This window comes from Pseudorasbora parva, chromosome 5, assembly GCF_024679245.1.
Source record: "Pseudorasbora parva isolate DD20220531a chromosome 5, ASM2467924v1, whole genome shotgun sequence".
In the NCBI taxonomy this organism is placed as follows: domain Eukaryota; kingdom Metazoa; phylum Chordata; class Actinopteri; order Cypriniformes; family Gobionidae; genus Pseudorasbora; species Pseudorasbora parva.
The window spans coordinates 23,288,749-23,312,964 of record NC_090176.1 but is presented as its reverse complement, the minus strand read 5'-3'; the positions used below and the strand labels follow the sequence as shown (position 1 = coordinate 23,312,964).

General features: G+C 37.8%; 1 protein-coding gene and 1 long non-coding RNA gene across 2 annotated transcripts in view; one reads left to right on the top strand and one right to left on the bottom strand.

The window, feature by feature from the left end:
- LOC137075216 (uncharacterized) overlaps window positions 1-24,216 on the top strand; it is a 184,734-nt gene that overhangs the window by 2,285 nt on the left and 158,233 nt on the right. The window contains exons 3-6 of the long non-coding RNA XR_010905009.1: window positions 1,634-1,742; window positions 1,821-1,929; window positions 11,119-11,275; window positions 11,360-11,593. This is a non-coding gene — a long non-coding RNA (uncharacterized lncRNA). The remainder of the gene's footprint in view (window positions 1-1,633; window positions 1,743-1,820; window positions 1,930-11,118; window positions 11,276-11,359; window positions 11,594-24,216) is intronic.
- LOC137075215 (uncharacterized protein KIAA2012 homolog) overlaps window positions 2,753-24,216 on the bottom strand; it is a 41,084-nt gene continuing 19,620 nt past the window's right edge. Inside the window, exons 14-29 of the mRNA XM_067443541.1 lie at window positions 17,624-17,691; window positions 16,885-16,977; window positions 16,596-16,757; window positions 15,854-15,943; window positions 15,630-15,722; window positions 14,744-14,836; window positions 12,610-12,702; window positions 12,447-12,513; window positions 12,035-12,245; window positions 10,981-11,167; window positions 10,770-10,899; window positions 9,518-9,981; window positions 8,210-8,415; window positions 6,456-6,628; window positions 5,068-5,287; window positions 2,753-3,559 (exon numbers count right to left, since the gene is read on the bottom strand). Coding sequence (XP_067299642.1) covers window positions 3,382-3,559; window positions 5,068-5,287; window positions 6,456-6,628; window positions 8,210-8,415; window positions 9,518-9,981; window positions 10,770-10,899; window positions 10,981-11,167; window positions 12,035-12,245; window positions 12,447-12,513; window positions 12,610-12,702; window positions 14,744-14,836; window positions 15,630-15,722; window positions 15,854-15,943; window positions 16,596-16,757; window positions 16,885-16,977; window positions 17,624-17,691 — 2,528 coding nt within the window. The 3' untranslated portion in view covers window positions 2,753-3,381. The remainder of the gene's footprint in view (window positions 3,560-5,067; window positions 5,288-6,455; window positions 6,629-8,209; window positions 8,416-9,517; window positions 9,982-10,769; window positions 10,900-10,980; window positions 11,168-12,034; window positions 12,246-12,446; window positions 12,514-12,609; window positions 12,703-14,743; window positions 14,837-15,629; window positions 15,723-15,853; window positions 15,944-16,595; window positions 16,758-16,884; window positions 16,978-17,623; window positions 17,692-24,216) is intronic.

Below are 24,216 nucleotides of genomic sequence, written 5' to 3'. Positions count from 1 at the left end.
GCTTCAGATAGGCCTCCATTGGCATTCAGTTCCCAATTCCCACTCACAAGATCCATAAAGGCATTAAACACATCGATACAAAGTCCATCTCACTGCAGCGGCTCTTCAGTAATTTCACGAAGCGATAAGAATAGTTTTTGTGGGCAAAAAAATAATCAAAATAACGAAAAAAATCTAAACGACTTTATACATGACCCAGAAGCGAGGAAGTTTTTAAAGTTTTTAAAGTTTTTTTTTTTTTTTAAAGCACTATCAGTGTAGAATTCAACAGCTTAGATACGCGTGTCTTCCCTTCCTCTGCTTGTAAACAAAGTTCCTCGCTTCTGGGTCATGTGTCCGAACGGCGGATCTGCGGGATATTCTCGCGCATGCGTCGTGATGCTTCATGAGTTCACGTCCGAGGCATACGCGGAAGACAATAACTTGGTGGATAAAGTCGTTTAGATTTTTTTTGGGGCACAAAAACTATTCTCGTCGGTTCGTAAAATTACTGTAGAGCCGCTGGACTTTGTAACGGACTTTGTAACAACGTTTTTAGTGCCTTTTATGGTTCTTGTGAGTGTAAATGTACTGAATGTCAATGGAGGCCTATCTGAAGCCTTTCTCAGCCATCAGCTTTCCTCAGCCATCAGCTTTCAACTAAAATATCTTCCTTTGTGTTCCGAAGATGAACAAAGTTCTTACAAGTATCGAATGACATGAGGGTGAGTAATTAATGACATTTTTCATTTTTGGTTGAACTAACCCTTTAATGTAGACTTTTATTCACATATAAACATTAATCAACTAAAGACCATTAATCAACTTTCTTTAGAAGAAAAATAAAATTTACTAAACTGCTTGATTCCTTTGGATTAGTTTTACGGTGTCTTTATGAAGTTTTTGACAGAAATCTCTCAGATTTCATCAATAATATCTTCATTTGTGATTCAAAGATAAAAATTTTGTTGCAGGTTTAGAACATTAGGGTGAGTAATTAATAGAATATTTTTTTTTGGGTGAACTAACCCTTTAATAAAATAATGTGGCCTAGACCCTATCAAAACAATCAAATCTCAATGTGTCTTGGGTGTGATTACACCTCTACTTGAGTTGTTTACTTGTGTGTCACCCAAGATGAATGTTAATGCCAGATGTGAGTGAACTGCGCTACTCTGACAACAATTAAAAAAATGGTTCCTTAGAGATATGGTTGTCATTATGCTATGTAACTATTTGATGATTGCAGCAAATGTCCTCGTAAGTAATGAAGGAAGGAAGGAAGAAGAAGGCAGGGTCGGCGTGTCTGGCACTCGTGGCTTTTTATTCAGTCAGTTTTGCAACCCAACATAAACATGCGCACACGGCACTTAGTAAACTCAGTCTCAGATAACTTGGGCATATCAACAATCTCCTCTCTGCAGGCCCAGCCAGCCACGAGTATCCAGAATGTGTCTCTCTCCCTGTTGCCTGTTCTCTGCTGGCTTATATACCGTCTCTCCATGCCAATCACTGCAATCAGACACAGGTGTTCATCATTATGCACTTGACCTACTTACTTACCGGCACTCTCCTGGCTCCTTCTCTCCGTGCAGACCTCGCTAAACCACGCCCCCTCTGCCACAATGATGAACTTTGTTTTTTGTTTGTTTAGATTTTTGGTGAGAAGACCAAGGCTAAGTTCCTGGAAAAGCTTCTCCCAAGACCTTCAAGGACCTGACTGACGGAATCTGCTGTGAAAGAGGATGAAACCAATAATTCAGGTTCGACTATAGTTCAGAATAAGATTATCTATATATATTTATGCATTTTTTGCTGAAGTTGTCACATCTGTTATTTAGAATGGTGCAACGATCAATTCAGCTCATACTTCCTTTGATTCCACCATCACCTTACAAAGACTGTAAGAGACCTGGAAAGATGTCCTCATATCAAGCTGTCATCAAAAAGGTAAATTTGGACATTTGTCACTTCCTATTGTCTGACTCAAAATATTGCCAGTTAGCTTGATTGTATTGTGGAAAACTAATATAAAGATGGTCAGTTGAAGAGATGACAGTGTTATTTTTGTCTTTGATCTTTAGGCAGAGACTAACATACTCTAATCTTGTCTTAATTGTAACATGTTCATTAGTTATACTGTCTTGCTCGTGTACTATCGAGTTGTTCACAAGAACGGTTTGTTTTTGTGATAGATGTGATGACTTTTTCATTGAATATTCAACCTGGATTAGATACACAGAGATTCAGCCATAGCCGTTGATGCCTCTGGGTTACGTATGTGTGGGGCGGAAATAGGGCCGAGACCTTTTTGGGGGTAGGGGCGTATTTGTTTTGGTGATTTGAAATACCAACAATGGTTACCAGATAGCACTTACCACTTATCCCACCTTTAATGCTCTCCAGAAAAAAATGAGATCGACTGGAAATTAATCATAGTTATGAAATGTTGTGGTTCGTGCTTTGATCTTTCACACCTGTATAATTGTATTCTACTATAGTGCCAAATAATTAACTACATAAAAAATATGATAATATCTGAACAAATTTTTCAACTTGTTTATTACAAAAAGTGTCTGCTATGAACAGTAGAGGGCGCTGCACACTCTGCACACAAGCCAGTGATTCTCAACCCTTGACTCCAAGACAAAAAGAAAAATATCTAATATTTATTAAAAATCTTACCAGGTCTTTTCAAATTAGCCTACCAAAAATAGGTTTTCCAATGTGAACCCCAGTTCTTGAAAGAAAAAAGAAAGGTTGAGGGGGTGAATTAAAAGTAGAATATCTTTATTTTTGTTGTTTTAATGCTTGCATTATTTTAAATAATTTTAAGTCATCTTGGAAGTTTGCTGAAGACCCCTAGTGAGTCCCAGACTGTTTTAAGCAGGATCACGTAATTATTTACATGTTCCTGTCGCAGAAGCTTGACTCTCCTACAGAAAGTTAAAGTCTCAGAACAGTGAAGGTGATTCCTCAAGTGCAACATCTTTGTTGATCCTGAAACAGCACTGTCATCGACCAATCAGATTTAAGGGGACAAGTACAGTTTTTCAAGTTTAGACTTATAACCATTATGTGCTTCTACATCTGTGTTATTTACCTATCATTCTCCTCTGATTTTAGGAATAAGTTATCGCTTATCGGTAGGGTTAGAATAGAGGGACACAGATAGGGTTAGGACTACATTTTCAGACAGAAATTACGAAAAATCCAGTTTGAGCAGGGGCAATTCAAAAACTGCGGATACAAGTCATGACATCTGAAATGATGTGAGCAATCCAGCAGATTTCCACATGTGGCAGATTGTTCACCTGTTAGAGAAAACTGCACATAACTAATTGTAAGCAGCCACACAGCTGCAAGTGCTAGTGTGGGACTTTATTAACCTAAAAGAAGGAATCACAGCACATCTTTGAGTGTGTCCTCAGATGCAGGCTCAGCCAAGCCAAGCAGCTTCAACAGGGTGAAATAGGAGAAAATCCAGGGACGGGAAATATCCTGCGTCTGCTCCAGCCCTTCTGCCTCCGCAAAAAGACCCCTGTGAAACTTTAGCTGCTGCTCCAGTGCTGCCCTCTCCCTGTCATAGAGAGAAACACACTATATTTTATACAAAGCTCCTGCACGGTTTAAAAAAAGCAATATTATACTTTTTTTGTAAGCAATATCATAAGATTTTAAACCAATGCAACATATGCTGACCATTTTAATGCATGCTAATAGAACTGATATCAACATCATCGTTCTCAGCCACTCCCTCTGTTCAATGATTGGACCTGTTAAAATTTGATCTGAGAAAACCATAGAATATATTGCAATCCCTGAGTACTGAAGGAAAATAAAAGTTGACCACAAACGTTTGTCTTAATTACATAATCATGTCAGGAGAATGTAACAATCGAGTTTTTACAAAGACAGCGTGCAAAGACTAACTCCAACAGCCTTCACAAAAAGACGGTAACACAACAATGTTGTACGATTTTGAAGTTGGAGGAGAAAATTTGATGTTTTTTTGCCCTACCCACCTACGACCTACGTGACCTTTACAACGTGTGATGTAATGTGTGGTGCAGAGCAAGACAAGCACTTATGGTTGAAAAGTATATTCATTTTCATATTTAAAAAAAAGAGACCTGATCATTGTACTAGGTAAGACCCTTATTCCTCGGCGGGGATCTTGTAGAGCCCTTTGAAGCCGCATTGAAACTGGAACTTGGACCTTCAACCCGTTGGTTCCCATTGAAGTCCATTATATATAGAGAAATCATGGAATAGTTTCCTCAAAATCCTTAATTTCAATTTGACTGAAGAAAGAGAGACATGAACATCTTGGATGATGTGGGGGTGAGTAAAATATCTGGAAATTTTAATTCTCAAGTGAACTTTTTCTTTCAGTGCTCACGGAAGAGATTAATTTTCAGGCAATCGTCTGTAATCACGGCCACAAGGGTGCGCCTAAATTCAAAGCTTAGGGTAGATTTAGGGTCTAAAAAAGTTTACATCTTCTGTGGATTTCTCAGGACCAAAATATTTAGGCGCTCGCAGACATCACATGTCATCAGCGAATTCCATAAAACTATCCAGAGTTGTGGACAGTGACTGAGCGACACAAACAAACACCAGTCGCCTTTTACAGTTCTTTCTGAATCTAAACAACGAGCTTATGCTGTGTTCACACCATGTCATAACTAATAATGAGATGGCAAAATCAGTTCATGGTAATTATGAGATGGCTCACGTGACATTCTACCCGGAGCTTTTCATGTCCTCGGATTTATGTGTTTTTATGTCAACACAATGTATTAGGTTACGTTATGTGCTTTGAGACATTAGGCAATTTAACAGGATCTAATGCTTTCAAAGCTAGCCTCTCCAAGATTTCCTGCCCTACTTTTAAGGCATCAGATTTGTTTACACATAATAGCGGAGCTGAAGCACAACTAAAGTAATTACTAAAATGTTCCACTGCATGTAAGACGTAGCCAAAATTTACATAGTGTAGCTTTAATGTTCTCACTTGAAGGAACCCTAATTGATGAAACATTGATGGAGTTCTGAATGAACATGTTTGTTGCAGCGGTGACACACCTGGCAAACAGCTCAGCCTGTAGTCTGGCCTCCTGTTCAGCATGCATCGCTGCTTCCTTCTCCTTCCTCCTCCTCTCCTCAGCAGCTTTCCTTCTCTCCTCCTCCTCCTCCTGCTGTCTTCGCAGGTACTCCAGTCTCTCATCCTCATCCATCTCCGACAGCTTCCTGCGCTCCTCCTCCTTCCGAGCTTCTTCTTCCAAACGCTGGCGTTCCAGTTCAGCTGAAAATGAGGAAAGTTCATTTGTTCACTTATTCATAAAGCCTTATGTTTGAAGGATATTTACATTTTAATGTTGTAGGATGTATAATGATCTATGTGGTCCTCCAGCAAATGCACATTTGGTTGAATCCTGCAGACTGTTGGATGCACTGTCCGTAAAGCCATTGTAAGCACCCTCTTGCATCATACAATGATCAGTGGGACTTCCTATGGTCTCACTGACTTCATGGTCATGTGCAATTGAAAGACACAAGAACGCAAGTGTGCCTTTTTCGGAACAGGGCCTTAGTACTGTGGTCAGTATTCACCAGACTGGTTAGTCCCAGGTTTTGTTTTTTTAATGTGACCATGGTACAAATGTTTGAAATAGTAGCTCTGTACGTATTAAAGGTTCAGTGTGTAATATTTATGAGGATCTATTGAGAGAAATGCAATATAATATATATATATATGTTTTCAGTGGAGTATAAAGACCTTACATAATGAACCATTATGTTTTTATTACCTTAGAATGAGCTATTTCTATCTACAAACACCACGGGTCCCCTTTCAGTGAAACCGCTAGAGGCCGCTAAAAATTACACCCTGCACCTTTAAATCAACAGTAAATCATACTGTTGATTTAAACCTCTGTTCCAAAACCAAAGCTGCTTAAATAGGCAGTACACATACCCTTACAAAAAATAAGTATGCTTCAAGTTCTTCAATACTTAAAGTTTTTAAGTATACTTTAAGTAGTAAAGTACTATACTTGTAATTGTACTATTTCAATATTACATTGGACCAAATTTGCCTACTTTTTAGTGTATAATTTTATGTGTACTATAACTGTAACAGTAGTAAACTACTTTACAACAGTTTTTTTTTTTTTTGTCTGTACTGCAACTATACTACAAGTGAACTAATAGGTATACTGATAGTTTACTAGTCAAATACATTTTTAGTTTATGAAAGTACACATTGAAGAAAAGCAAGTATACTTGTAAGTTTTCTTTAAGTGAACTGAAAATCATAAAGTTTACTATTTATAACTATGTTCCTATTTAGCTATTCATTTTTATACATGAAATCACACACAACCAGAATTCACTCCAAGATATATTATTGAATCAATTTCACATGTTAAGGGCCCCAACCAATTAGAAACCTTTACTGCACGGATATTTACCAGCCTGCCGTTTCTCCTCTTCCTGTCTTTCTCTCTGGAGCCGTTCAAGCAGCCTCCTCTTCTCCTCATTACGCCTTCTTTCTCTGTCCTTCTCTGCCTGCTCTCTCCTCTGTCTCTCCATCTCCTCCTCTTGTCTTCTTCGTGTCTCATCTTCTTCTCTAATCTTCCGTAACCTGCATTTATCACAGTGATAGATTCTTGCCAGTGTCTGTTGGATATAATGTTTCGTTACAGTATTTGTCAGAGGTGGGACAAAGTCATTGTTAAGTCTCAAGTCTTTGCCCTCGAGTCCCGAGTCAAGTCGAGTCAAAGATGAGTCAAGTCTCGAGTCGAGTCAGAAGTCAAAGCCAACAAGTCCCAAGTCCTACCATTTTAGTTTCGAGTCACTTCAAGTCATCTTACCACAGAAATAAGAATTATACAAATCATGTATGTCTGTAAGATTTGTTTAAACCTCTTTTTATACAATGACATTAAGGAAATACAGTAAAAAAAAACAGAAAATGTAAATTTTCACAGAAAATGCTTGTATTTCAACAGCATATTGCACTAGAACAATGCACAGCAGCTTCAGTCATGTATTGTGTTGACCTCATATTGCAAAACATTTGGGAATATTGTTTAGCTTATTTTTGGTTTAATTTGGTTTACTTTAATAATTTAATTTATTCAATTATTTTGTTTTGCTATACTTTTTATGCCAGCTTGCCATGGCCCCCCTAGCATCCCCTCGCGGCATCCAGAAGTCCCTGTCCCCACTTTGAAAAGCACTGCTATAAAGCATATGACTTCAGTTTCTGGAGGGAAAGGGCTTTCTTATGACTTTTGAAGCAGTGAAAATATTCTTAATGTTGCATACACTGAAACTGAAATATTATCGTATACCGTAGTGTATAATAGACAATGAATATTGACACAACAACATTGATATGAGTAAAGAGTAGTTTCAAATACAACGGTGGCTTACCTCCCTGTTTCCTCTCAATCTCTGTATATCTTTGCTGGTTGCATTGTTTGTAAAAAAAAAACAACAACAAAAAAAAAACTTTTGTGTCTATTTACGTCTAGGAACTATCATTACATTTATAACATCACATCACATCACATGCCTGCACGTTGAACGTAATTTTTCTTCAAAGAGGGGAAGGAGGCGGGATGTATGAGGACGAATGAATACAGCACTTGTATGGTTGCACTATGGCTATTAGCTGTGAGAAGACAGTGTCAGGCAATGTATTTGGACAAAACAGCGAACATAAATGTAAAGAAACGAATTTGCCTGTCATATTTTCCTAACAAGCAACCACATTTTTTCAAATAAGCCCAAAAAACTGCAACCTGCAACTCGAGATTTTTTACCGCGACTTGCCAAAAAACGAAGCCCAAATAAGTCACGTGTTATACACGCGCGGACTTGGTAGCTATGGATACTGTCGACTCAAACCAATGTGGGACTACAGTGATTGGATGTCGTGACTCGTGCTGGCAGCGCGTGCTCTTTTTTTCATTGATAGCAGCGCGGCCGTGTGACAGAAAAATTGCCAAAAAGTAGCAAGTCTTCTTGAGTCATAAGTCCAAGTGAAGTCACGAGTCATTGATGTTAAAGTCCAAGTCGAGTTGCAAGTCTTTGTACATTTTGTCGAGTCGAGTCCAAAGTCATCAAATTCATGACTCGAGTCTGACTCGAGTCCAAGTCACATGACTCGAGTCCACACCTCTGGTATTTGTATCCAAAAAGCTGTGACACATTGTACCTCGCTTCCTCTGCTCGCTTCCTCTGTTCTTCTTCCAGTTCCAGCCTCATCCTCTCTTCTGTCGCCTCTTTTTCTTGCTGTCTCTTCTTTTCCTCCTCTTTCTCCCTCCTTTTCTTCTCCACCTCCAGACGACGAAGTTCTGCCTTTTCAGCCAGCGCCGCAGCTTTTTTGTCAGTTTTGTTAGTTGGCGCCTCGCTGCTTTTAACCTATTGGTGAAATGGTTATGAATATGACCGTAACATGACAGGTGATTGTTTTACCATTATTTATAAGTTTAAGCAATATCACACACAGACAAGAGAGCTGATATTCAGATGAACAGCACAACTGCAAATGCGATATTGCGAATAAAATTAAGAAGTGAAAAAGAAGCTTAGTGGAACATTTGGGTTCCGGAGTTAAATTTCTCATTCATTTTCTCCATATGGGAATTGATTATGTTGTTTTAATTATGAATTTCTAATGAAAAACTACTTTACCAATGAGTCTAAAAAGAGATCTCCACCAATCAGCAAAAGCAAATTGTGCAAAAAGCAAATAATGTCAAAAGAGCTCTTCAGCACCCACCTACTCCCATTAAACTTTGCAAAAGATGTCATAAAACTCCCAGAACCAAAGCAGCTAAAAAAGTGGGCAGGCACTAAGGCAAAATTAAGAGACCCCTTAACATTGAGAAATAAATGTTAAGTGGTCTCTTAATTTTTTCCGGAGCTGTATATTGACTACATTATGTTCAAGACAGTAATTCCAGTTACTTCTACGCTTTCTTTATCAACGAAAACAGATCCAAATGAAGTAAAATAGTCATCAGTTACAACACTGTGCAATAAACAGTGGTGTTTTGTTCCTGAACGAGTCAGTGTTTATTAACAAAACGGTTAAGTGAACTATTCAATGACTCACTTATTTAATTCCTGAATGAATCCGTATGCTTGAACAAACTGGTAAATTAAAGATTTGTTGACTCATTTATGAAGTCAGTCACTTCTCGCCACCTACCCTAACTGAAGACAGTGACTGTAAAATCCTCACCACTAATTCACTGACAGTCTGATATAAACCGCATACGACTATATTGATCAGGGTTAGCCAATCCTTCTCTTGAAGGGCTACCATCCTGCAGAGTTTATCACCAACTGTAATTAGACACACCCCAACCAACTTATTAAGGTGCTTAGGATTACTTGAAAACAACAGCCAATTGTGTTGGAACTCAAGTCTGTCGGAAGGTATCCCTCTAGGAGCAGGGTTGGCTACCCCTGGTATAGAGTCGAATGAATTTCTAGCTGTTGAATGACAAATACTCACATTGCCTGTCTCAGATTTGGTGGTGTCTGGCTCAGATTTAGTGGGGTGTGAGGTGGGAGGGTGTGTTGACTGAGGAGGCAGGTGGATAAGAGACAGGGGTGCTGGGCTGCATGGACCGCAGTGGGCAGCAACCCCCATTGAGGAGGTTCTGATGGAGTTCTGTGAGGGGCTGTGAAAGCTGGCATCTGAACATGCTGTATTGAGTGAGTGCTGCGATCTGTGACTGCTGTAAACTGATCTGGGAGACTCTTCGTGTGCTTCATGTATGTCTGTACTCTCCGAGTCTGTATCAGCATCCATGTCGTCCCCAGAGTCAATATAGGTTTGTTCTTGTGTGTTCTCAGAGTTTTGCAGTTGATCATCTGCTGTGTTTTGAGTTTTCACCTCTCTCTGAAGGGTCATCTGTCTCTCAGGCTCATCCACTGGATTTGCCATCCATTCAGCTTCCTGTGGCCGAGGTTTTCCTTAAACAAATGCATTGAAATTATATTTTCTTTCACATGTTTTTCATGAAATTGCTCTTAACCTAATGATTTGTGTCTAATAAACATAAATATGGGATCTGCAAACAGGTTTTTGAAAGAATTCTCCTATGCTCACCTTTTTATAATGATTGACTTTTCTTTTATGCCAAAAATCATTAGGATATTATGTAAAGATTATGTTCCATGAAGATATTTTGTAAATTTCCTACCATAAATATATATAAAAAATATTATTAGTAGTAAAATGCATTGCTAAGGACTTCACTTGGACCACTTTAAAGGCAATTTTCTCGCCTTTATATTTTTTTGCACCCTCAGATTCCAGATTTTCAAATAGTTGTATTTTTGCCAAATATTGTCATATATAACCCTTGTGACTGGTTTTGTGGTCCAGGGTCACATACATAAAATTATTCCAGTGATGTCAAAGCTGAATTTTCAGCATCATTACTCCAGTCTTCAGTGTCACATGATCCTTCAATCATTTTAATATTCTGATTTGCAGCGCTAACATTTATATTATTATTATTATCATCAATGATGAAAACAGTTACGGCTTGATATTTTTCATCTTTGATGAAAGAAAAGGTCAAAAGAACAACATTTATTAGATTTTTTTAAATAAATGCTGTCAGTTTTGACCAATTTAATTCATTGTTGAATTAATTATTAGTTTCTTCTAAAAAACATTTTGAACTTTTGAATGAGTGTATAACCGTGTACATAAAATATGTTTAAACCATTACCACAAAACAACATAAACTCACCTACAACAAATGCTGGTTGACTCTTTTTCTTCTTTGTTTTAACTTTAACTATTGAGTTATGGGCTTTTTTAGGCTCTTCCTTTTCTTCTTCTTCAGCCTCTTCTATTTTCTGTTTTTCTGTTTTCTTTTTCTTTTGCAGATTGAGAGCATATTATAACAATGATAAGGCATATACAATAAATAAGAGCGTATGGACTAGTATGTAACTCACTTTCTTTGTGGAAAAAGTGGGATCATCTGGGACACTGGTATTCTGGGTCTCAATGTTTTTATGAATTTGAACAGTCTTCCCCTTTGATTTGACTGCTTGCTTGTTAAGATTTTTATTTTTCTTAACTTTCTCCACCAGTGAGTGTTGTGCATCTTTTCTTTCACCTGTGTTCTTTGAATGGCCCATGCTGTCAAAAACAACAACAACAAAGGATATCAAGTATTAATGGGAATCAACTTGAGGACAGTGTCGGAAGTCTGGTGTTGGGGTTAAGATATAGCCCAGACGAAGTGAGGTAGGGAGTGAGAGAGATTTAATGATAAGAGCTCAGATGTGAAGCGATACCCTAATCTCCTCTCTGCTTTCTCACCGCTCACAGGGCCTGAGAAGGGTTTGGGCTGAAATCTGAGCTGCAATCAAAGAGCGCCGGAGACTGGGACGGATGGAGTGACGAGAGAGGAATGCAAACAGTGATTAGACAGGATATTAATGAGTCCCAAAAACCTTGGAGCCAGGCTGTTTGACCTCTGTCTGACCTCTGACTTGAAGTTGCAACCTGCTTTGTGTATGCCCAAAACATGACGGGAATGCAAGCAGGCTGATGATTGAAGAGGTAAAAACTGACGAAGCGGCGGAAAGCGAGAGGGAGGAGTTCAGGGAAATTAAAAGGACGTTTAGGGGATTGATTGTCCATTAATTAGAAAAAGCACTGGGTTGTATTTATTATTATAAAACCCTCTAACCCTCTCCGATAAACTACAATTATAAACTATAACCGCCAGTTAACTAAAGCAGTATTTTGTTACCATTTCACTCTGATCGGGTCACAATTTAGCACAATAATATAAACATTTGCAACATAATTCAATTCCTTATGCATCATTTATTTGGATAGATGTGCACACTGGGAAATTTATTCAGGGAATTTATTGTCATTTGGCTTTCCAAATTCAAATACACAAGCATGGCAATCATGCTTACCCGTCCTGCTCATCAGTACAGAATTTATAAACACAAACACAAGAGCAGAAAATGGCATGTGACTGAGACTCACTCTGCCTCCATTGGTAATCCTGTCTGAATTTCTGCCTGTCCTTCAGGAAACAGAGACTCCGGTGAATGTGCTCTGGGAGTGAAATGTGTTGATTTTGGGCTGATAGCAGGCGTAGCACCTTTGGTCTTCCTTGAACCCTGTGTCACTCCCATTTCCGGCTTTAAAGTTGTCTTTACTTTTCGTTTTCTTTGCAACCCAGTGGCCTCCTCTCCTATGGGCAGATTTATTGTTAAAGAGAATTTTAGGTAAGACACTTATTGGATTTGAAATAAGTAAATGCAAGAATGGTTCTTCCTCTGTTCTTTTGGGTTGTAAACAGTCTACTCAGACTGTAAAATATAGGGCAGAGCTTGGATACCAGATCAGTACCATTGCTTTTTATGTTTCTGTGTTGAGTTGTAACTCAGGTTACCGGTTTTGTTGAGCTGCTGAGTTGTGGAGCTGCTCATTTCCTCTAATCTCTCCTCAGGTAAATAGACCTTGAGAGAGACGGGATAAGACTCAGTCAGATTAAACCAGGCGTTAATGGATAACTTATAATTGCATGCAACATCTTATACCAGTGGGAGAATTACCTGTGCATCCTGAATTATTTCACAGTCAGGGCTGAAACAATCCTCCTTCCGTTTTGCATTAGTCTGCTTTGCACGTGATTTGACCTTAATTAACTACAGAAAACATTATCACTCTTTATCATACACTACTGTTTATAAAAAAAAATAATAATAATAATAATTAAAAAAAATTTTTTTTTTTTTTTTTTTTGGAGCAAGAATTCATTATATTGAGCAAAAGTGACACTAAAGACATTTATAATGTTAAAATACAATTGATTACATTCAATTCATTAAAGGATCCTGGAAAAATGTATCTCTGTTTCACAAAAAATACTGATAATAAGAAATATTATAAATATATACTAAAAATACTGAACTGTTTTCAATACTGATAATAAGAAACGTTTAATGATAGTAATGGTGCTGAAAATTCAGCTTCACGGGAATAAATTACAATTTAAAATATATCCAAATAGGAAAGTTATTTTAAATTTTAATAATATATCAAAATATGAATATTTTTACTGCGGTTTTAATCAAATAAATAATCAAATTATACTGCCCCCAAATTTTAGAATGCTAATATTGCATTGTAAAACTAGTTCAAGTATAACATGGTCGCAATATGATTTAGGCGTCATAGATTATTATGATGATGTGTGTGTGTTAATCAGTTTTATAATAGTGTGCTATAGACAGAGGTGGTAAAAGTACTCAAAAGTTATACTCGAGTGAAAGTATATATACCTAAATAAAAAAATACTCCAGTAAAAGTAGAAAGTCCTCCATTCAAACATCACTTGAGTAAAAGTACAAAAGTATCAGATTTAAAAGGTACTCAAGTACCGAAAGTAAAAAGTAAATATTCAAATTAACTGTAAATATCAATAAGCAGATAAAATCTTTTGGGACTGATATGCAATGCTTTAATTGAACAAATGTTAAGATTAGATACTGCAAATACGAATTTGTTAGATTTGCAATTAATAGGAGACAATGAAGCACCTTAACGCAGTATAGGGGTTAAAATTAAAATAGACATGCTCCATAACATTAGCTCCATCAAACAGATGAGGAGCAAGATACTATTAACTAATTCAAAATTAATTCAAAAGCCATAACCACAATGACATATTACGTAACAATTAGTTAATAGTCATGTGCCTCAACAAAAAAGTTATGATATAATTTTGCCAATTGTTATGATTAATGATTAATTAAACAGACAACTGAGAGTTGGAATGCATGGCTTTGAATACATGAATTTACATTATTAGTTCATGTAATATGTTATTAGGGAATTAATGATGTCATATTTAATTAATAGCAATTCATATATTACTTAATCTATTAATCATAGAGAATGTTCAATAGTTGCTGATGCAGTAATCATTAATAAATGGTTTAGTTCTTCATTAGTAATACATTAACTCATGATTATCTGTGCATTAGTTAGGCATGAATTATAATAGTGCACCTGTATTGTAAAATGTTACCGATGTTTTCATAGTAAATTGTGTGCCGCAAAATAAAAAAGTTGGGGAAACACTGAGCTAAAGTTAGTGTGGCAAACCTGACTTGTCAGCTTTTCCAAGTCTATACCCGACTGGATCATCAATGACCGACCAGACCGGTTTGGAAATCAAGTGTAATAAATACTTAATACTTGGAGCGGGCATGGGGAAATGTATTGGAGTAAAAAGTACACTTTGCCTTTAATATTGTAGTGGAGTAAGAGTAAAAGTAGATGCAAATAAAATATACTCAAGTAAAGTACAGATCCCCGAAAAAAATACTTAAGTAAAGTATCAAAGTATTTTTACTTGAGTACTTACCACCCCTGGCTATAGATTTGCCTGTGTCTCATGGATTATTTCACTGTCAGTGTCTAAACAATCCTTCTTTCTCTAGAATTATTCTGCTTTGACCGGGATCTGACCTTAAACACTCTCGTATTTTATTGTGATTTCCACAAATTCAGCATCTTTCATATTTTGAGTTCATTTTCATCTAAATTTGTAACTCTTAGGTCCACTGGTCTGAAGATGGTTTAAGATTCACAGATTATTAAAACCTCTTGGTGGCAGAGATTGAAGGTAACCAATCTCATAATATCATACTAAACAAGAATAGATGGATAAGGAAGACTCACCTCTGCCTCCTGAATTATTTCACTGCCGGTGTCTAAACTATCATCCTTTCTTCTGGCAGTAGTCCGCTTTGCACGTGATCTGACCTTAAACTCCTACAGAAAACAGCACTTTACAGATTTTGAGCTTGTTAGTTCCACCTAATTCTGTAGCTTTTAGGTCAACTAGTCTAAAGATGTTTTAGACTTTACAGACTATTAACTCTTTCCCTGTCAGTGTTTTTTTTTTTTAATTATTGCCAGCCATACACGGACAACATTTTTGATAATTTTCACACAATTTTCATGGCCCCCAGAACATGTTATTGTATAAATACTGTATATGAACATGCACTATATATTTAAAAAAAAAAAAACATCTGCCTATAAACAAGCAAACAGAAAAACTGTTTTATTCTATCTTAAAGCATTCTTTTTTTTTAATCAACACTTGGATGTGGGCAAGTTTAATAAAAAAAGCAACATTTTTAAAAGCTGTGAAAAAAATGTGTTCTGAAACATCTGGATCAGATTCAGTACGATGAGTAAAACACAGATTGAGTAGATCGAGTCCATCAACACCCTCAAAGCTTGCACAGTCCCGTAGCTTGTCCTGGGTCGACATTTATTTTGGTAATGTAGGCCGTTTTGATGTATATGTTGTTTAATCTTGTTGTTTGTGTTATTTTACATATGCATATCTTTAGATTTGCTATCACTTGTTTCTGCATCTTCACCTTCTTTACCATCACTGCATCTTTCAGAAAATGTGACGGAAATCAAATACACTGACGGAAATGTCCATCAATGGCAGGGAAAGAGTTAAGACTTTCTATAGCTGCAGAGGTTGAAGGTAACCAATCTTATAATAGCATTCAAAACGGCATAAAGGTAAAAGAGCAAGACTCACCTCTGCCTCCTGAATTATTTCACCATCAGTATCTAAACAATCCTCTTTCTTTGCGGCAGTAGTCTGGTTTGCATGTGATCTGGCCTTAAACACCTACAGAAAACAGTGATCTCTTTGTTGTGATTTCCACAAAGCCAGCTTAAACTTGGTTAACTTGGTTAATTTGTTAAACGGTAAACTTGGTTGTAACAATTCCCATAGAGTGCTAAAAGAGTTAGACTCACCTGTTCTTGCGTTATCTGACAGTCAGAGCCTAAATCATCATGTTCATCTTCTGCGTTATTCTGTCGTGTGGGCACTTTCATTCTAAACACCTACAGAAAAGATTCACATGTGTGATAGCAGTGTTTTTATTTGTATTCCAGTGACTAACTGATTCAGAATACTTATCTTACTGTTGCCATTTTTTGCAGATAGCAGTGCAGAGGGAATTTTAAAGAGGTCATATTATGCTCTTTTACAATGTCTTGATTTTGTTTTCGGAGCTACTAGACACAAACACATTATTTTTCATATATTTTACATTGTTTACATTCCCAGTCTGTCAGTAATTCTGTTTCCTCCGAAAAGCACAGTGTTCTCTGATTGGTGGGCAACTGTGTTGTGATTGGTCAACCGCTTCGAGTGTGTTTCAGAAATGTCACGGCCCTTACCATATCTGTAAGTTTCAACACACTACTAATGCATATTGCGTATGCCTTAGATGGGAATTATTTAACTGAGGAATATTGACGTGTCTGTTCCTGTAAAAAAAAAAAAACTTTTAAACTACAATTGAGGCGTTTCAGGGAGTTCAGAAACAGTGCTTACTGATATAGAGAATATCTCCCTTTGGAGTGACTTTGTGTTTTGTAACTTTGCAAAACATTTTATGCACAAACAGCAACATTACAGACTCAGGACAAAAATATATAGAAAAAGTCATACAGATTTTAGAAAGACATGATGACATGAAATGAGACTAACCTTTCCATTATTAACAAGTTCATTATCAGACTCTAAACAATCCTCCTCAGTATCATACACCTCTTCTTCTTCTTCTTCCTCTTCTTCTTCTTCTTCTCCTTTTTTCTGTTCTTCCTCTTCTTCTTCCTCCTCCTCTGCACTAGTCTCTGCATTAGTGTTGACCTTAAACACCCACAGAAAGCAGCATTTCACTTTTTTTGGGATTTTTCATAAAAACAAGATCCTGAAATTCCCCAGAGATCAACATCACGTTAACATTCATCTGTATACAGGCATAAAAAAAACTCACCTGTGTCTTCCGAACAGTTTTATTGTAGGGACCTAAAGGATGGTGCTTCTTCTTAGCATAAGTTTTATCTGCAAGTTGACTGACCTTAAGCGCCTATAAAAAAAAAACACCACACAAATATTTTGTGATTTTCACAAAAAACAATTATCTTGAAGAATTTCTAGATGTTTTCAGGCTCGTAGATCATCAAGGCCAAAGAAGTTGCAGTTAAGATCAAAACCTTAAAGAAAATGTACGATTAGTTTACAGTGCACAGTTCTTGTGTTTCTGCCATTGCTCTGCACAATGTTAAAGATCACAGGGATGGAAACTTCTCTGGTGCCAAAAAAGCACTTAGCAGTGTCCTTGAATTCTCAAAAAAAAAAAAAAAGACAAAATTAATGTAACAATAGATTGCACCTTACATATTGCTTGATTAATAACAATTACTGATCAACACATGCTGGCCTCCACACCGAATATAATGAGTGTATTAATTGAGAAGAAAAGCATGCTGGCTTTGTCTACATAATAGAAATGTCATTAATTTGGGAACAGGACTGGCCTTGATTCAAAGGGATTAATCTAACTTTGCTATATTGAGGTGAAGTGCACTGAACTGTAGTTCACGGTTAATTCCTTCACTCTCACTTAGAAAATATTTCATACTAGATTATAAAAGTGTCTCTCTGACTCTCAGCAGATATAGCAAGATGTTTTGTGATCCAGGTAGGATGGAAAGGTTAGCTTGAGGTCGTACCTTATGACTTGAGTCAAGCTGCTCCATGTTAGAAGTAGTTTCTTCAGTAGTACTTGTGGCGACTTCCTCTGCAAACAGGAGCATGTTTTTTAAAGGAGTTAAAGGACAACTCCGGTGAATTTTTAAGTTTATCTTGATCGTTATATCTTTGTTAGTACAGTCTATAGAAAAAAACCCGAACCTGATTGGTCCTTGCAACACAGAGTTATTACAGTTAATGCCCAGAGCCATCCCTCAGCTAAAACGGCACTTTGGGGGCATGCACGTAAATGGTGTCTTTGTGCCTCTTAACAGACACAAAATGAAATTAAAATGTCCTTCCAACATGAACAGGTCCCTCACACGACAACGAGATGAGTTTAGCCACTTAGCCATTGTTTAAATTCACCTGTTTTAGCCAGCTAGCTGTGTCTCGCGCTGAAGTCCCGTGGGAACGCAGCGGTAGCGGGAAAGTCGAGAAGAGCATCGTGTTTATGAAGAGGCTCGCTCGTCGGTCCTCAGTATTGAACGTGTCCGAGATAAATAGTTTTTGATTCTGTACTGCTGATCCGATGAGGACCGCTGCACGTTCAGTTACTCGCTCATGCTCAGTATCAGCTGCTCATGAGTTCATCAGATCTCTCAGCAAAACATGACTCAGTTCAGTGAATGGTTGGAGTTACAACATATAATTCAAGGCATTAGTTTATTTATATACGGAGGGACTGTCACTCATGTCAGAAAGTGAGTAACTAAAATAACGTGTGTGGTCAGCGCTGATTTGAGACGCGAACCGTTTAGAACGATTCAGTCAGATTTGGTTTGACGATTCGTTCGTGACCGGACATCACTGGAGTGATGATCCGATCGGGCTCACGAGTGAGGAAGAAATTGTTCGCGTTTGTGCCTTTCCGAATTGTAAAAATTTGCAGCGAACACTTGACTAACTTATAAAGACACAACACAGCCGGGCCGGTTGAAGAAAAATGCCATTCCGTGGTTAAAGACGGGTGCAGCCACTGTGGTGGAGGTAATGTAAATTTTATTTATCCTTCCATTTGGGCACACTCGGCTTAAGGAAAGATGTGCAGTAATAAAATAATCTTGCTTTACACACACATGACGCTCTTACCAACTGTACTGCCTATTTTCCGTCTACCACTGAGTCCCCACGGGACTTCAGCGCGAGACACAGCTAGCCGGCTAAAACAGGTGAATTTAAACAATGGCTAAGTGGCTAAACTCATCTCGTTGTCGTATGAGGGACCTGTTCATGTTGGAAGGACATTTTAATTGCATTTTGTGTCTGTTAAGAGGCACAAAGACACCATTTACGTGCATGCCCCCAAAGCTGGCATTAACTGTAATAACTCCGTGTTGCAAGCACCAATCCGGTTCATTTTTTTTTTAATATATATATATATAGACTGTACTCACAAAGATATAACGATCAAGATAAACTTAAAAATTCGCCGGAGTTGTCCTTTAATACAGGGGTCTCCAAACTCGGTCCTGGGTGGCCATTGTCCTGCAGAGTTAGGACCAACCCCATTTAAACACACCTGAACCTACTAATCAGCTAAATTGCCCCGTAAACCCTCATTTACTACAACTAATATTAGTCACTTGAAGGAGTGAATGAAAATGAGTGAATGAAGTCGGACAGCCGTGTGTGTACATCGGCTGTACTCTCGTTATTGCTGTGCAATGTGGAATTGAATAAGTGCACTCAATAACGTCCACTATGGTTTCAGACACCACTACAAATGGCTGTTCCCTCAAATAAGGCCCTATTTGAGAGTATAGGGGGCGATGTCGGATTCAGCTATTGTCTTACTAGCCTTGTAAGACACTGACTAGCTGGTTCAGGTGTGTTTATTTGGGGTTTGAGCTAAACTCTGCTGGACAGTGGCCCTCCAGGACCAAGTTTGGAGACCCCTGAGGTAGTATATGCATTTAAAACTAAAAACTTTTATTCAGTCAGAATTCATTAATTTAATGAAAAGTTATAGCAAAGGTTTATAATGTTACAAACAATTTCAAATAAATCCTGTTCTTTTGAACTGTGCTCATCAAAGAATCCTGAAAAACATTCAAAAATATTAAGTAACACTGTTGTCAGCATTGATATTAATAGAAAAATGTTTCCTGAGCACCAAATTAGCTTGATTTCTAAAGATCATGTGACACTGAAGACTGGAGTCTTGATGCTGTAAATTCAGTTTTGCCCTCGCAAGAATAAATGTTAAAATATATTAAAATAGAGTTATTTTAAATTGTAATAATACTTTACAATAATACTGTATTTGAAGATAAGAGACCAACATAAAAAAAAAATCTTAGTGTATTCTAAGTGATTCAAGAATAATATTTGGGGCTCTAAAGGCAATTAGAAAGAATGCAAATTGTTTTAAGTTGTAGTGTTTGTTCAGAAAAAAGAACGTCATGCTGCATACTGTACTTACAAGTTTAGAAGTCGTATTTACAATGTAATTTGCGGTCATGTGATTTGCTTTGAAATAAAATGGACTATTTGACTTCTTGACAAAGAAGTGCTAATTCAACTAAATAAAAAGATGAAGAGTAAACAACGTGCATTAGGTGCTTAACTGATATTTTAACTGTAATGTGTCTTTATTGTATTAGTTTGCTTACAAATAATCCACCTTAATGAATCTCCATCAACTCCAAACAAAATCAATATTCCCAATCACAGCTTATTATGATCAATACCAAATTTTCTTCTGCCACAAATCTTCACAAACACCTTGGAAAATCTCCCATTACAACTGCATGGCTGTGCTCAGCTTGTAAATACAATCATTCTGACATGACATGAAGGCAACGTGCTGTCGTAAGGCTAAAGTTTAGTATGTTTGCGTCGCCTCTAATCACGTGGATGAACCTCATGGAAAAGTGCTGTATTCCACCAGGGGGCACAACTAACTTAGGCCTGTCCAAAACATGATCGCTCACAAAAACCTCAATAACACATGACAGCAGTTCAGCTTGCCATGCTAAATGTATTTATAATAGTATGTTTATATGTCTAGTAATTTCTCAGTTAATCTTTTTTTTCTGAGAAAATAGTTCTGTGTGGTTTGATTTAGGTTGTACAATAGCAACCGCAGCTTCTCAGTTTGCCTCTAGTACAATGTATTTTGCTGGCACGTATATTCTCACACAAACTTTTGAATGCCAGATTTCTGTCTTCTGCATTAAACCATGAGACAGCGAGCATGTTCAGTGTCCTGTTGTAGGATCTGCAGTGTTTTCTTTGTGCCTCTTGCTGGATCACAGTATGTGTACCCGCCACCGGCCTATAGGCAGGACACAGAGCGGCCAGTTATTTTGCACCCCTGCACCAGTCACTGATGGTTTATTTTTCAGCAAGTCTGTCTGCTTTAATGGGTTCCAGCGCTGCTTTGATGTCAATGAGGCAAAGAAACGGGTGTGTGGAGGAGATAGACAGTATGAGGGAGCGAAGGGGGATGGAAAGGGCCTCACGTTCGCTTGTAATGCTGTGTGAACGCAGCAGCGACCTCATCCTCAGGAGAGAAGGGCTGCATTTTGTTCCACATTCTTCCTGTGCGCTGTGAGTGAGAATGCTGCTCTGTCTCTCCACACTCCGCTCACCTTCCTCGGCCTCTGATCTTACCCACCCACCCACTGCAATTATTCATCCTGAATGACACAAATCCTGCCAAAAAACAACAGGAATGCTCTTCTGCTTGCTTTCTCGTCCTCTCGTTTCTTGATTTTTTTCGGTCTCACTGATCACTAGATTTGTTTTAACTGGATTTGCGCTTGTGTTTTTACTTATATAATGTTAAACATTATATGTCAATTGTTAGTTACATTCTCTTATGTGTTTACTGGTGCAAGGGCGGGACAACCTGTCACTTACATCACAGCAAAAGAAAACCACAATGATCCAATCAATTCCCATTGTAAAAAATCTTGTCCCATCCTACATTTTTTCTGTTTGGAGAAGCGGCTTTACTTTAGTTTACTTTTAAAAGACTATCACAAATTCCATTTCATGCCAACTTTAAAGGGTTAGTTCACCCAAAATGAAAATGATGTCATTAATTACTCATCTTTATGTCGTTCCAAACACTGTAGACCTTCTTTCATCTTCAGAACACAAATTAAGATATTTTTGATGAAATCCGAGAGCTCTTTGACCCCTCCATTGACAGCTGTTTAATCAACACTTTCAAGGTCTATAAAGGTAGTAAAACATTGATAAAATAGTCCATGTGACTACAGTTGTTCGACCTTAATGTTATGAAGTGATGAGAATACTTTTTGGGTGCAGAAATCAAACAAAATAAGGACGTTATTCAACTATTTCTTCTAGCCTGTATCATATTCCTACCGTTTCACACATACTCCGTCTGCAGTGCGTGTGGTGCGTATTTTTTTCCATACCCTTGTTAACGGATTACAGCTTTCACACTGCAAGCGGATGCGGTCCGTCATTCCGTTCCAGGAGCTGCGTCTGCAGCAGTGCAGTGATCGTTTTCGTACCGAGTCTATTTTTTGCTGTGCTGCACTGCTGCATTAAATTGATAGAACATTGTTTGCATTAAAATAAACATGTACTGACGTGGAAATCTAGTAATTTCACCACAGATGCTGTCATTTAAAATATACTCGTTTCAAAGTCAACATGGCTTTTTTTCTCAAGTAAAGCAACAAAATGACACCTACTGGGAATTTTGGTAAAAAAGTGCCATAATGGAGAGCACTCGTCCTTTCTTGGAGGTGGAAAACAAAGTTCTTTATGACCTGCAGGATTTCTTTTAAAAGGGTTTAAAAACGAAAGAAAAGACGAGAGTCGGATGTTTTTGAATAGCCTTTTGTAAGTTTCTAATTTAAAATGTTTGTGATTTTAGGCTATAACCTATAGGTTGTTAAACATATATGTTTAACTGTGTTGCCACTATTGTGAGCTAAATCTAAAGTACTGGGCTATATAAATATGAATTAATGAACTGAATAAAATGTTTAAATGTAGTATGAACCTGACGAGCCATGTTCAGTAACAACTTTTGGATTTTATAAGCCTTTGGTCAAAATAAATAAACGTTTCTACAAATGGGAATGAAAACATCCACTTAATAAGCTTCACAAAGCAGGGGAGTATTGCTGCCTCTTGTTTTCACTTATCTTCCTTCGCTTCTGCTGTTAGAGGGCCCATCTGTAATGATCGCCAACCAGTCTCCAGCATTCAAGACACCCCAGAATGCTATGTGGCACCTCTGAACACTCCTTACTATTTTCGGCAACCAACTAGTTAGCACATTGTCAATGTCCAGACAGACAATCATAAAACATCCCAGAATAAGCACAAGGACACACGACACGTATTGGCATTTGGTTTTGGGTTAACGTAAAGAGCTGTCTGCAGCACTAATGTTAATGGATGAATAGCCTGCTGTAACACACGTCTGGCTGTTTTGTAGCTAAAACTTAGCTTTGACTCAGATAAATCAGTAGGGGATTTACTAGAACTTCTCATAAAAATGAAGGTCACACTTTATATTAGATGTCTTTGTACTTGCATCAAGTTCAGTTTATTTATTGTGTTTTTGCTGCTATTGAAGTGGGGTACGGGTAAGTTTAGGGGCAGGTTTGGTGGTATGGGTAGATTTAAAGGTGCTGTATGTAAGTGTTTTACTTTACTAACGCATAAAAATACCAGAATCTGTTTGCAGATATTTAGGAAACATGCTAAATCCCAAGTTATTTTACTTTGAATTGTGCATTCCGTGTAGGAATGTCTTTTTGTTTTGTTTTGGTCTGTGCAAAATCGCACACTGCCAGTTTACCCAATAGAATTTTGACACCCCATGTTGCCAGTTGGCGGAAAACACAGTGTATTGCAGCAGCCAATGAAGCCAACAAACAAACTGGCTAAGAGATTGTAGACTACCTGACCTAAAAAAATCTAGAAATCCATCTAAATATATCTATGAACGAGAGATTTTTAAAACGCGGATCAATCAACTCATCAATCCTACATACTGCACCTTTAAAAGGTAAAGGATGGGTTAATTACTGATGCAATTACAATATAAGGTACAAGGTAAATTAATGTTCACAGTAAGCTTAGTAATTTAAATGTTAATACTACAGTTAAATACACGCGTGGGACCAAAATGATCAGCTAAAAACAAAGTACTCTACAATGATTATATCAGAGAGTTATGCAGTGGTGTTTTGATATGTATCATGGTATGGGGATGTAGCCCTCCGGATGATAGCCATTTGCTCAAACAGTCTTTATTTAGAAAGTGTCTGTTTCAGAAGGGGCCTGGATAGAGGAAAGAGCGAATGAAGAGAGAGCTTACATGGCGAGCCGATGGAGGAGGGGGTTTGGTGGACTAAGGCGAGTCGGTGGGGGTTGAGTTTCTGACCAGTGACAGGATAAAGGAAACAGAGCAGCTCCAGAGGTCGACTTGAGAAAACACAGCCTCTGTCAGTCACACAGACTCCTGGGCCGGGATTAGGCCTCAGCCTCGGGGGGGTGGGGTCGGGTTTCTCTGTCCGGGATACCTCAATGCTGCAAACCACTACCAGATGTGAAGCAGCCAGCATGAGAGTGG